This window comes from Lissotriton helveticus, chromosome 9 (assembly GCF_964261635.1).
Source record: "Lissotriton helveticus chromosome 9, aLisHel1.1, whole genome shotgun sequence".
Classification (NCBI taxonomy): Eukaryota; Metazoa; Chordata; class Amphibia; order Caudata; family Salamandridae; genus Lissotriton; species Lissotriton helveticus.
Window position 1 is genome coordinate 1,168,145,419 of NC_136070.1, and position 12,679 is coordinate 1,168,158,097.

Consider the following 12,679-nt stretch of genomic DNA (forward strand, 5'->3'; position numbering starts at 1 on the left):
AGAATCTTGGCATGTGGCTTGATAATGACCTTGCCTTTGGCCCGCAGGTTGGCCGGGTGACGGGGGTGTGTTTCGGTGTCTTGAGAACTCTGAGGAAGGTTTTAGATCTGCTCCCCCTCTCGGCTCGTAGGACGCTGGTGCACGCCCTGGTCACCTCGCGCCTGGACTATGGTAACCTGCTCTATCTGGGGGCTTCAGGCAAGGTCATGGGGCGCCTTCAGGTGCTCCAAAATGCTGCAGCCAGGCTCGTGCTAAGACTCCCGAGAAGGTCTCCCTCTAGGCCCGCTCTCCAAGTTCTCCACTGGCTTCCAATGGAGAAGAGAGTTGAGTTTAAGGCCCTCTCCACGTGCCATCGCATTTTGAGTGGCAAAGCCCCTGGGCCACTTCAGAGTCTGGTGTCTCACTATGAGCCCACCCGTGATCTACGGTCCTCTCGGACGGGACTACTTGTGGTGCCCAGAGTTAGGAAGGCACGGATGGGAGGGAGGTCCTTCAGGTACCTTGCGCCCAAGTGCTGGAATGCCCTGCCCCTAGACCTCCGTCTTGAGCCATCTGAGGCCCTGTTCAGGAAAATATTAAAAACTCACCTTTTTAGCAGATAGCACCTGGGTAGGGGGGGATGGCAACTGCTCACTTACCATAGCGCGGGGACACGCCTTCTGGCGTCACCAGGTGCTTTAAAAATGTCCAAATAAATAAAAAATAAAAAATAAGTGGGGATGAGCAAAAATTTCTCAAATCAAATTACCCTGTGATCCCTGTGTTTTATATGATCCCAAAGATCCACAAGAGTGTGACCAAACCACCAGGGAGGCCCATTATCTCCGCCAGACAGGGTCCTTTTGAGAATGCCTCGAAGTATATTGACCATTTCCTGCAGGAGCATGTGAGGATGCTTCCCTCATATATCAGGGATACTGGTGACTTTTTGGATAAGATCAGAACCTTGGAGTGGAAGGAAGATTACTTATTACTAACGCTAGATGTAACTTCCTTATACACCAGTATTAATCATGATGATGGTCTGAGGGTGGTGAAACACTATTTGAAGCGTAGACCTGCATGCATGCTACAGCACAATAACATGGTCAGTGAGATGACAGAAATCTGCCTCAAGAGCAACTTTTTCTTGTTCCAAAAACAGGTATTCCAGCAACTGAGGGGAGTTGCCATGGGGGCCTGCTTCTCCCCGAGCTATGCCTGTCTGCATATGGGGCTTTGGGAGGAGCAGGTCCTAGCAAAAACCTATGCGAGTACCATGGCTAACAACATCATAGCCTGGTACAGGTTCATTGATTACCTTTTTATTGTTTGGAGGGGGTCAGAGGAAGGGGCAACCAGGTTCATAACTGAGATCAATATAAACAATTTGAACCTACAATTTACGGGCCAGATTAGCAGCACGAAGGTTGCCTTTTTGGATGTGGAGGTGAGCATTGTGAATGGTAGGTTGGTGACTGACCTACATCGCAAATTGACAGCAGGAAACACAGTGTTACACGCCACCAGCCACCACCCAGCACATCTGATTCGCAGCATCCCCTACGGGGAGATGCTGAGAATCAGAAGAATCTGCAGCACAGATGAAAGCTGTGAGATAGCACAGAAAGCTAGCAGCACAAGGTTTATTGAAAGAGGCTATTCGCAACCAATGGTGGAGAGTGCCATGAGGCGTGCAAATTTAACTGCAGGGCACGGCCAATCAGCGGATGCTGATCCTACACTAATTTTGGAGAGGGAGTCTGGTCAACCTAGACTGATAACAGCATACAGCAGACAGCACAAAGCAATACTAAACATCATTCGTAAAAACTGGCAGGTAGTCAAGGGTGATCCGGTTATTGGGGGGACCCTTGCCAATAGACCGGCTATAACATACAGTAGAGCCAGATCTATGAGTGATATGCTAGTGAAGAGGAGCCCGGAGATAGCCAATGACAACTGGCTAGGGAAGAGCAAGGGCTTTCTCAAATGTGCAGTCTGCAAGGCATGTAAGATAGGCAAGAATAGAACCACCTATACTACTGCCTTTAACAATGAGGTGAAAGAAATTAAAAAGAAAATCACCTGTAAATCAGACTTCGTCATCTATGTGCTGGAATGTGCTTGTGGCCTGCGCTACGTGGGCAGCACGAAGTTGCAGGTTCACAAGCGCATTCTTCAGCACCTGAGAGCGGTCACTAACAAGGATGAGGCTTACCCTGTGGCTAGGCATGTCAACACTGTTCACGGGGGAGATATAGGATGTTTGCAGTACTTTGCCATTGATATGCAGAGGCGGGGATAGAGAGGCTCAGCTGCGAGTTCTAGAAACCCGCTATATATTGGAGTTGAATTCCAAAACCCCGAACGGTTTGAATCAAACGGAAGACTTACATTCATGTCTTTATTAGGGATCTAATCATACATACCGTCTGAGCCTCTTGGCTATGAGCTACTGCAAACAAACTGAGATGCAAATGAGTCGGACATGTAGATAGCCGTCCTCCTATTTTTAACTCTGTTTTATGGTGGTGGGAACAACAACAAATATTGTTTCACTGGGTAATAGGGTTTTGTTTATCACAATGATGATTGTGATAAAGTTCTTTTTTCAGTGCACCAGCTGTTGAACCCATGATATGGCAGTGTGGAGGCAGTGGTTATGAGTAGCACGAAATGCCCACTGGGGCACAATTTTGATAAAATGGTCCATACTATGTGTTCCCAACTAGATTAACGAGGTCTTTCCATTTGCGTGGTTTGCACATAATACAGCAAATTTGCACAATATATAGAAATTGTATATATATATATATATATTCTTTTATACGATTTTAACCTGATATATATGAATTGCTTAGCGTCTTAATTGATGATGTATTTTAATCAATTTATTTATATGGAAATGACGTTAGCGTATCAGTGGGAACATTGAATGAAACAAGCACAAAGAAGGAACTACTTTCCTTTGAAAAATGCTATGTTTTGTATCTTCAAATCCATAGTTGAATGTGTAATGCATTTGGACCATACAAAAATGTTCAGAAGTGGACAAATCTCAATGTATGAGTGCTATTGAACCAGGCTGAAGTCTGTTTTTTATTTCCACAGGCCATGGTGTCAGCTGACTGTGTATTAGCACTTTAAAAGTGATGGGTGTACAATCGGACCATGTCATGTGATCAAGGGGCGGAGGTCCCGAAACGCGTCATGGCGGCGTGTTCTCTGCACAAAAGGATGAAATAAACTTTAAATTTTGCAAAACTATCCGTGTGGGTCCGGTTTCGTTGTTGTTCTGAGGGTGATTCTTCGGGACTTGACGGAGTTCGTGGCATATATATATATATATATATATATATATATATATATATATATATGTGTATATATATATGTGTATATATATGTGTGTGTGTATATATATGTGTGTGTGTATATATATGTGTGTGTGTATATATTTGTATATATGTGTGTGTGTATATATTTCTCTTTTTTTTTAACTGCCACATGCTTTTTGGGGGTGGCTGGATGGGCTCCACCCAGTAACGTTAAACATGTTTTCTTTTTTTTTTTTAACTGAGTCTCCTGGCTTATTAAACCCGTGGCCCAAGGACCGCCTATCATATTTTTTAAAGCACTCCTAGCTGGAGGTTTATGTTCTGTTCAGCAGGAGTGTGGACCCCATTGTCGTGTGTGTGCTTAGCTTCACTTTGCAGCTTGAAAAAAACGTTTAGACATGTTGGTCTTCGTTTTTAATAAAGCTTTATTATTTTTTTCTGTAATGTTTTAAACATTGCACTGTGATTTATTGAATTGTTGACATTTGTCATTGTACTTACTGGTAATTTTTTACAAAGACGATACATCTGCTATATATATATATATATATATATATATATATATATATATATATATATATATATATATATATATATATATATATATATATATATATTGCTATCCTGATCATAAAGCCAATGGGACCACTTTTTATTAAATTGTGGTGTTCTGTTCCTTTAACAAATTCAGTAGGTCTGTCTTACTTGAAATAACACTCAGGCCCTGTACGCAATCCTCCCACCGCCCCCCCCCCTCTCTGCCCATAGCTCAGGTGAAGGGGGTTGGGCAGCAGCTGGGGTTGGGTACAAGACCTGGCCTGTGGCCACCCCACACTGCGCACTGCCAAAGGCTGAATTCTTTCAGCCACACAGTGTTAGGTTTCAGCGAGGTTTTGGAAGCAGATCCTTTGCAGCCAGGTCCTGCAGCCAACCCCACACAGTGCACAGCATTACAACATTACGTATGGTAATAAATTATTTGTTAAAAAAAACCTAGAAATAAAATGAAAAAAAACAAGAAAAAAGATGTTCTACTTAAGTATCGTAATATCTTGCTTTGCATTTAAAAAAAACAAAGTGTAGAAATATTCTGGAAAAAACTAAAGGTTCAAGTGACATAGTTGGGTGAAACAGTCAAAACATACTGTTTTAAAGAAACAAAACCACTAAAATTCACTTTTAACCTTAAATAACTAACTTGTCCTTCCCCCACCCCCCAGCATGAACGGCTAATTACCTCATTACATCAATCATGACCTGTTCAATGACATCATTGATAACATCACTGCAACATCTGAAATGACATCATTCATTACAACCCTGTGCACGGCAGGACGAGAGTTAAGTACTTGAAATAACTGGTGACTCTCAGTGGTTTTGTTAGTTTAAAATGGTATGTTTAACTGACCTTTTCACGTAACCATTTTTTTCTCAGTGAATACAATATATATATTTAAAGGTTAAAGTGACGTTATTGTTAGGAATTGTAGTTATCTCACTTTATAATTTAAAGAAAACTAGAAATTGTAAAAAAAAAAACACAAAGGTTAAAAGGATGTTATAGCCAGTTAAAACATATTGTATTAAACATGACTGCTGAAATTCACCAGTTGGTTAACTCCAGTAACAAACTCGTGCCCTGAGGGAAATATAACTTGCACCCCGCCATGCTCAGTGTTATCAATGATGTAATTTCAGATGTCGTTAGTTATGTTATCAATGCAGTCATTGAACATTCAAATTACCTTGAGGCCCCTTTTAGAAAAGGCCATCCTTGTTCTTTTCCCACATGGTATGTTAAGTTTTGTTCCAAAATAGTACAAGATCTGCAAACTAGAATAGCGAATAGTCTTGAAATAGGTGCCCATTTGTATCCGGATGTTTGCTTGTGCGTAGGGCAAGGATGGCTAATTTTAAACATGCTCTTCATTAAAGATAACTCTGCTAGAGGGTGCGGGGGCTGGTAGAAGGGGCGAAACGTGTTGAATGGAAACCTATGGGACAGGATCCAGAGGGAGCCCTACAAGAACTACTACAGAAGAACCACAATCCGTCTGCACTAGTCTTATTGACGGTCTTCAGGGCCCCTTCTTGTGTTGAGTCTACATTTCCAGTGCCCATATATGGACAGCATGTTACCTGTTGACTGGCTGCTTCTGTGCATGAGCATCATGGCCTCTGTAGATGGGAGGCTCCTCCACAAGGGACAGGTGTTTAAGTATCTAACTGCACATCCACCAATGGAAGTGGACCCATATGCGTTCCTCAAGTTCTTCTTGAAGTGTTACACTAAAGGCATGCATTCTCCATGGTGGTACGTAGACGACGCATCTCCCTTACTTCTCCACTGGGTCTCTAGCTTTTCACTTGATTTAATTCTAACATCTCACGTGTGCGTGGGACCATGACCCAATGTATATGCCATGTATGTGGTCCACTGGAGGTGTGCATTTAGTATTACAGAAACAGCCTTGCGACTCCCTGTTTGCAAGTAAGGTCTAGAATGTCTAATCATGCCATGATGGTCTTTCATTGAATGCTAGCCCAAAATATGTGCATGTTTTCTCAGTTATGTTTTTTGTGCCATGATGCGCACAAATTTTGTGGTTATGCTGGAGAAACTTTTGTGAGCGGAGCACAGTCCAACATTTTCTAAATTTTACCGGATTTAACTAGATTGGCATAATAGAATCTACTTTGTTAAAACATACAACCCAATTGTGCAGCAGGTTGTATTTATCCAATGCTGGATAAGGTTTGCTTCAAAGAGATATCAAATGGATTCCATGAAGGAAGAAAGTTACCTTTGTTTAATAATGCCTTGTTCTTTGACTACTTTCTTTTGCTGAAGGAATTGTGTCAATAAATGTGATTTCTGTTTTTCCAATAGTATATTGTGAATCCAGATCTGCAGACTCTCTTCAGCAGAGCTGGTGTTCGTGAAGAGGATCTGAAGGATCGAAGAACTTCCAAAAGGATTTTTGAGATCCTTGAAAGAAAAGGAGGGATGGTAGCTGTGCGACGGGAGGCCTTGAACTTAGGTAGGGCTTTCAAGAAAAGTCTGAGTTTACGATGAGCTGCTTGAATGAACTGTTTGTTTCAAATAAATTTAGCTTGAAAGGGCACGGTTTATTTTTTATAAATGCCATGTTCTTAATAAACTGTAGTATGTGTATGTGTGTGGAGGCCCGTTGACACAATGCGCAGACAAATAAAGCAGACTGCCTTATACTGAGATTGGCAGGGAAAGGGATGCAAGACCTTGGATTCCTTGATGGAGCTATGTACTGTACATTAGGATGCTTCCATTGGAGTTCTATTCCCTAGAGTAGGAGGTTGGTACATCCCACTCTAGAACAGACCATGGAAAGCCTGAGCGTTAGGGGGTTTTGCAAAGGGGACGGGGACCTGATGAGCGAAATGGACACACAGGTCCCAGAACAAACTATTGCTTCTAGTAAATGCTACTCCCTCCCTTATGTAAACCATGTTGGATGTGTATTAGGTGGACATTACACAATACTCTGCATTATATATGTACACGTAAACCCTATACCTTCAGGTATATCTGTGACTGAAGTCTGGCTGAACTAGTACACAGTTCCTGGTATTTTAAATTGCTGCCACCCCTAAGCGTGCACTCTGGAAAAATATATTAAATGGTCGTGCACATTGGAGAACTTGCTTGACTGCTGGAGCGGGATGTAAATGCTTAGGACCTCATATTTTGGACGTCCGCTGTCCACCAGGGTGGCAGAGCGAATTACCTCCACCACCCTTGTGCCCTATTACCTATTGCAGCTCTGTAACTTGAACAAGTCTAAGTATTTGCTTGCGCACAACCTAATCAATTCAATTCCGACTGGTAGTTGAATGTAAAAAATGTTGGGGTGCGCCTGGGGTAACGTGTCCACCCGTGACGTCCTATTAAATGTACAAGCGTGCTTCCAATGTGTTTGGTTGCATCCCCCTGTTTGCACACTCCTTTTTATTTCTCTGTCCTAGAGATTCAATAAAGTTCACATATTCAATTGTGGTTTTGATGTTATTTATTGTTTTTCTGTTTTCATCTTCAATTTCAGATTTGTTTACTTTGTAATTTTCCTTATATTAGATCAGCATTTCACACATTATTTCTTTTCATAATGCTCCAATGCATTTCGAGCCATTGCGCTCTTCTTCAGGGAGACACTCTATTGAACAGCATAAATACACACATATAAACACATTTGTGTTAACATGTATATTACTATGTGCTCTAGTAGACTAAATAAACCAAATGATAACTAATACGTGTTTTGTGTTTAATCTCCTCATATGTGCACGTGTATGTTGCACTGAATTGTAAATGGTGGTATTTGTGCTCCGCGAGCTAAGTTACTAAGTTCCTAACCCCGAATCTGAAATCTTTGCACTACGCAAACTGTGTCGTACGGTAGGAAAAATGCTGCTCGCACTGATTGCACAGTGCTGGATGCATGTCCGCACTGTGCAATCATTGCAAAACTCATCTTGCACAGTGCAAGTGGTCGTTTTCTGCAGCTCGAGTAGATTTGTACTCTAGCGGCAGCTTTCTCAACGCGGACTGGTAGTTTCTCTACGCGAGCGGTCATGAGCATACGCAACCACTCGCAATGAGAAACCTGACCTCCCCACGTTGAGAATCTCGCCGGGAGGTTTATTTTCCAAGCTCGCGATCGGCAACTTGATGTTGCTGATCGCGAACGAGGAAAAAGTCTCGCCGGGATGGTCTTTTGCTCGCTCGCGGTTGCCAACTTGACGTTGAGTACCGCGAGCAAGCAAAAAATGCCCGCCAAGCGTTTTTGCACTGTCCTACGTGCAATTCACGTACTGAGTATTTGCGCAAACTACGCACGCTCCACGAGCGTAGCATAGTCCTAGGCCCAGGGTTAATGCCAGGTACTGTACAAGAAAGATGTGAACCTATACACCTGCCTGGATGATAATGTTGATGCTTGGCTGTCAGAGAAGTGATATGGGTGAATCCACATCAAAGCTGGATATTTTAAGCTATGCGGGGATCGCAAAATGAGCCTTTCACACACCAGTCAACCCCTTTGACCTAGGGAGCGGGGGACATGCCTGATGACGGTCAGACTCTATTGATAGCCTGCAGTTCAAAGAAGCATGCCCAAAACAGAAGTAAGTCTTTCCTGTTACTGGGACTTAGCCTGCAGTTCAAAGAAGCATGCCCAAAACAGAAGTAAGTCTTTCCTGTTACTGGGACTCTAGAAACTACCCAGGAGGTTAAAAATCCAGCCATAAACTTCCTCTTTCTTTCCCGCCTTCTCCACGGATATGACCATTAACCCCAGCTGCCCAACCCCGCCCAGCTAGGAATCCTTAACCGGTTGATCTTCCCATGTTGCCCACAAGAAGTTCAAATTACAGGTGGTAAAAGGATAGAAAGCCTTCATTTATGAGAAGCCGCGCTGCCTTTGAAATTTAGCTCGATGCCAGTCTGGCAGCTCTCTAGATGTAGCCTTAGTTGGAGAGGCAGACCAGTCAGTGGCTACTCATGCAGCGTCGAGGGGGGACTGCGTGCAGTGGGTTGCTCCACTATGGGACCATCTGCTATCCTTTCTCTGGGCCCCCTGCATGGCCGTGACGGCAAGACCTGCACTGAACAGCAGCAGTATGACAGCCTGTATATAATCACCAAGGTCTCCTCTTGAAGGTGCAGAGCCCTGTTAGCAGGCTCCTTTATACCCTCATCAGTATGACTAAACGATCTACCCAGTTCCAAAGGGGGAAGAAAATTGAACTTTTGTATGACTTTTTCTTCTCCAGGAGTGCACCTCTTAATGGAATGTCACTCAAACCACCTTACCAGGAACCAGTGGATGCACCACTGTCTAAATTAGTCCGCCCTTTCAGGTGCCGATACTAGTGAACTGGAAGGTAGTTCCTTTCCTTGGGGACAAACCAGCAGTGCCCATCATTGGGTGCATCCAAAATAAAGTACTCATTTCCCCCTCATGTTAACCCCTTGGATGCTGGTTACGGAACCACTCCATCACCAGCCACGGGTGGGCTGTGCTAATGACTGAGTGGTTCCGTCACGGCCCGCCGCCGCGCCTGTGCGGCATTAATTTCGCGCCTGTGCGGCACGTTCCATTGAGCGGGCGTGACGGAATCACTCCGTCACAAGCACAGCGCGGCCGTGGCTGGTGACGTAGTGGTTCCGTCACCAGCATGGCGCCCCCCCTCAGTGACGCAGCGGAATTACCGCCACAGCCAAGGGGTTAAAGTTGATGGCCTGCCTCATGTTCAGGTACAACTGAAAATATTGGTGTGTCCATTTGGGAACCAGTTCACAGAGCCAACTATCATCGGATCCTCAAGAGACTTGCTTAATCTTCAACACAGTCTGGGTAGAGGCTCACAACCTAAAATACCTCAAATTGGTGGCCAGCAAGATTTTTGAGAAATGGATAGCTTGAATATAGGGGCTGATGTATCAAATGGTTTTACCTATTCTATGTCTCTGGGGAAGATGTTGGTACAGAAGGGCTTTAGAGTCCTTGGAAGTTTAGTTCTAAAAGGGTAGTCTGTGTCAAGCCTGTTTGTAAACTTAGAATGTTCACTCTGTGCTATTGTGCCGGCTTCAAAACTCTGGGGTCAGTTCATAAAAGTATTATTTACAACAGTGACTTAAACCAAATGCCGAAGGGAATAGGGAGCAGAAACCAGCAGTAGGAAAGTGTACCTGTATCCTGATCCAGTGTTCCCGGAGGAGTCTGCTCTGCGTTCGACGTCACATAGCAAGTGTATGCACTTGTGTTTTGGATCCAAGGATGTGTTGTGATGTATTCCTATAGGTTCTGAATCGATCCCCCTATTCCTGACCCTATTCTGGTTAACAAACCAACAAGTTAACTAGCAGTCGGCCCATGAGGCAGCAAACCCCCATGATGCAGATACCGTTATCTGACGAAGCCACACTACGGCACAGGAACGTGTTATCTGATTAGGTCATAACGCTTGCGATCTAATTAGACAAGCGATATTCCTCCAGCCCCTGATAAGGCATACGGAGTTCTCATAACAAATCAAACCTATGACAACCTGGGAAAAACCCTGCGGCCATTGTTTTGATTTCACCGAGAACTTCAGCAAAAGAATGTGCTAACGACCTGGTCGTATGACATCCTTATTGACGTATCTATGTCCATCCTTACGTCAATCTCGGCACCTTAAAGGTATAAATATTACCGATATTGCCCTATGCAAACACACGCGGTGATGACGAGACGGAGCAGCCATACTTGCCGAAGCCCAGAGCAGAGCAGACCCCGCTGGCGCAGCCCCGCCTTCCTGACGCGCTGAGAACGAGACGCGCTGCTTTCTCCTGCCGAGAAATCCAGCGCCGGCGTTTCCGGGTAGCCCTCGCAGGCAGCCTGGAATATCGAGAGCAGAGAAGAGAGATACCATCCCTCATTCATCCTAACTTCCAGGTACAGAACTGAATAACCCCTCACAGAGAATTCTTTAGTCAGTCACTTGGCAAAAACAAACTTAACTTAAACTGTAACTTTCTATTCCCGCCCACGTATTAGGCTTAGGTCAGGTACACGGGGTAGGCTTATTTAGAAACACCAGTTGAGTACGTTTAGTCAAATGTATATGTGTATGTAATATATTTTATTCATTTTAAACCTTCATATGGCTTAGAAACCATATCAATGTTTTTACAGTATTATTTTATACTTCTGCTTCTAATGTATGCACTTTACTTAACCATAAGTATTGCAATAATATCGATCCATTTCTCTTGTACGAGAAAAGAGACTGATCAATAAATAACACCTTTTTATTGAACACGCCCGTCTCTTCCTTTTCTCTACATTCTGATGAGACTAAGAATGCACGTACTGACTGAGTAAAATAAATTGCCTTTTGTTCACACGACTCTCGAGATATACTCTTGATTAGGGGAGAGCAAAGTTGTCATGTTCTATGGTTGTCAGAAACTAAATCCCTTCTTGTCTAATCAGGGAAGTTAATTCCTTCCTGAACATTCGAGAAAGTTTCTAGTGAACTCTGAGCTAGCTGGCAAACCCAAAACTTTAAGTCTAATATCGACAGTAGTAGACCTAGTTAACGTCTGTCTAGGCCTATACTATTGAAGGTATTATTCCAATGCGCAGAGCCTATTGGGATAATAGGAACTACACTACATGGCGCCCAACGCGTTTGGAAAGGGCGATAAAACTAACGTAAGACATTTAGAGTAACTCAGTCGTGCTTTCTCACTCAGACCCCTTTTTTCCCATTATACTCCAAAGACGTCTGGAGTGGGTGAAAGGTCATATCCGCCAGACCTCGCAGGAGGGAACTCCTATGTATGGTTCTTGGTATAGTCAACGTTGAAGGATACACAGTCCCAAAATATTGTGCATCTAATCTTTGTTTCCATAAGAAACCTGATCTGCAAACAAAAGAAATAACCATCCTGTCGGTAAAATGGTAGACCGTGATGATGAAAGAGAGGCAGTTAGATTAGCAACTGAACTCGCAGAAGCTGATACTGCACTACAAAATGCAGACCCGGAGATAATACTCATCCCGGTCATCAAAAGGAAATCTATAACCTTAAAACTTATAGAAAACGGACTGACACCTAGAGGTGGCACAGTCATATTCGTAATTGAGGCACACGAATATCGGCAGACAGAGGTATACTATTCATGGATAAATTTTCCAGCAGCAAATGCTGTAACAAAGTACTTCCACTATTACAAAATAGAGGAACCTCCTGAAACGTACACTCCTTTCGAGGAGGTGGAAGTACCACTCAAATTTCAAGAGCACCTGCTCTTATTTGATGGCGCCCTAAAACATAATAATCACATCACCAGGCTCGGTCCTTTAGGTAGACCAGGAGCAACGTGGCCGGTCCTAGCCGGATACACACCACATCCAGACATCGATGGGATGTCTGCAGCAAACCTTTTAACACAGCTAAAACAACTAATAAAAATACACAGACAATTAGTCCAGTATGTGATGCGGACTTCAACAATTCAGCCAGCGATTAAAATTCCACAGCTGACCCCTCACCAGGGGAACACAAATAAAATTACACCACAGAACATACAATCCTGCCTAGGTAAAGTACCGGCTAAACGGGAACAAATACCATTCTGGTTGGCACAAAAAAATCACCCAAATAGAGGCGGTGTTTCCTGACACCACCCCATTAGAAAAACACAGGATTCTGACTATCTGTCTTCCAATGGGAATCGCACCACACATTGAGGACTGTGACACTTGGGGTACAGTCTTCGCTTCCATCTACACAAAAACGCACGGTGTTCCATCCATTTCGGTAATACCAG

General features: G+C 43.6%; 1 protein-coding gene across 1 annotated transcript in view; it reads left to right on the forward strand.

Annotated features, from left to right (window-relative positions):
• The window catches only part of LOC144783387 (uncharacterized), a 166,045-nt gene that overhangs the window by 125,488 nt on the left and 27,878 nt on the right, over window positions 1-12,679 (forward strand). The window contains exon 4 of the mRNA XM_078662385.1: window positions 6,208-6,358. Coding sequence (XP_078518511.1) covers window positions 6,208-6,358 — 151 coding nt within the window. The remainder of the gene's footprint in view (window positions 1-6,207; window positions 6,359-12,679) is intronic.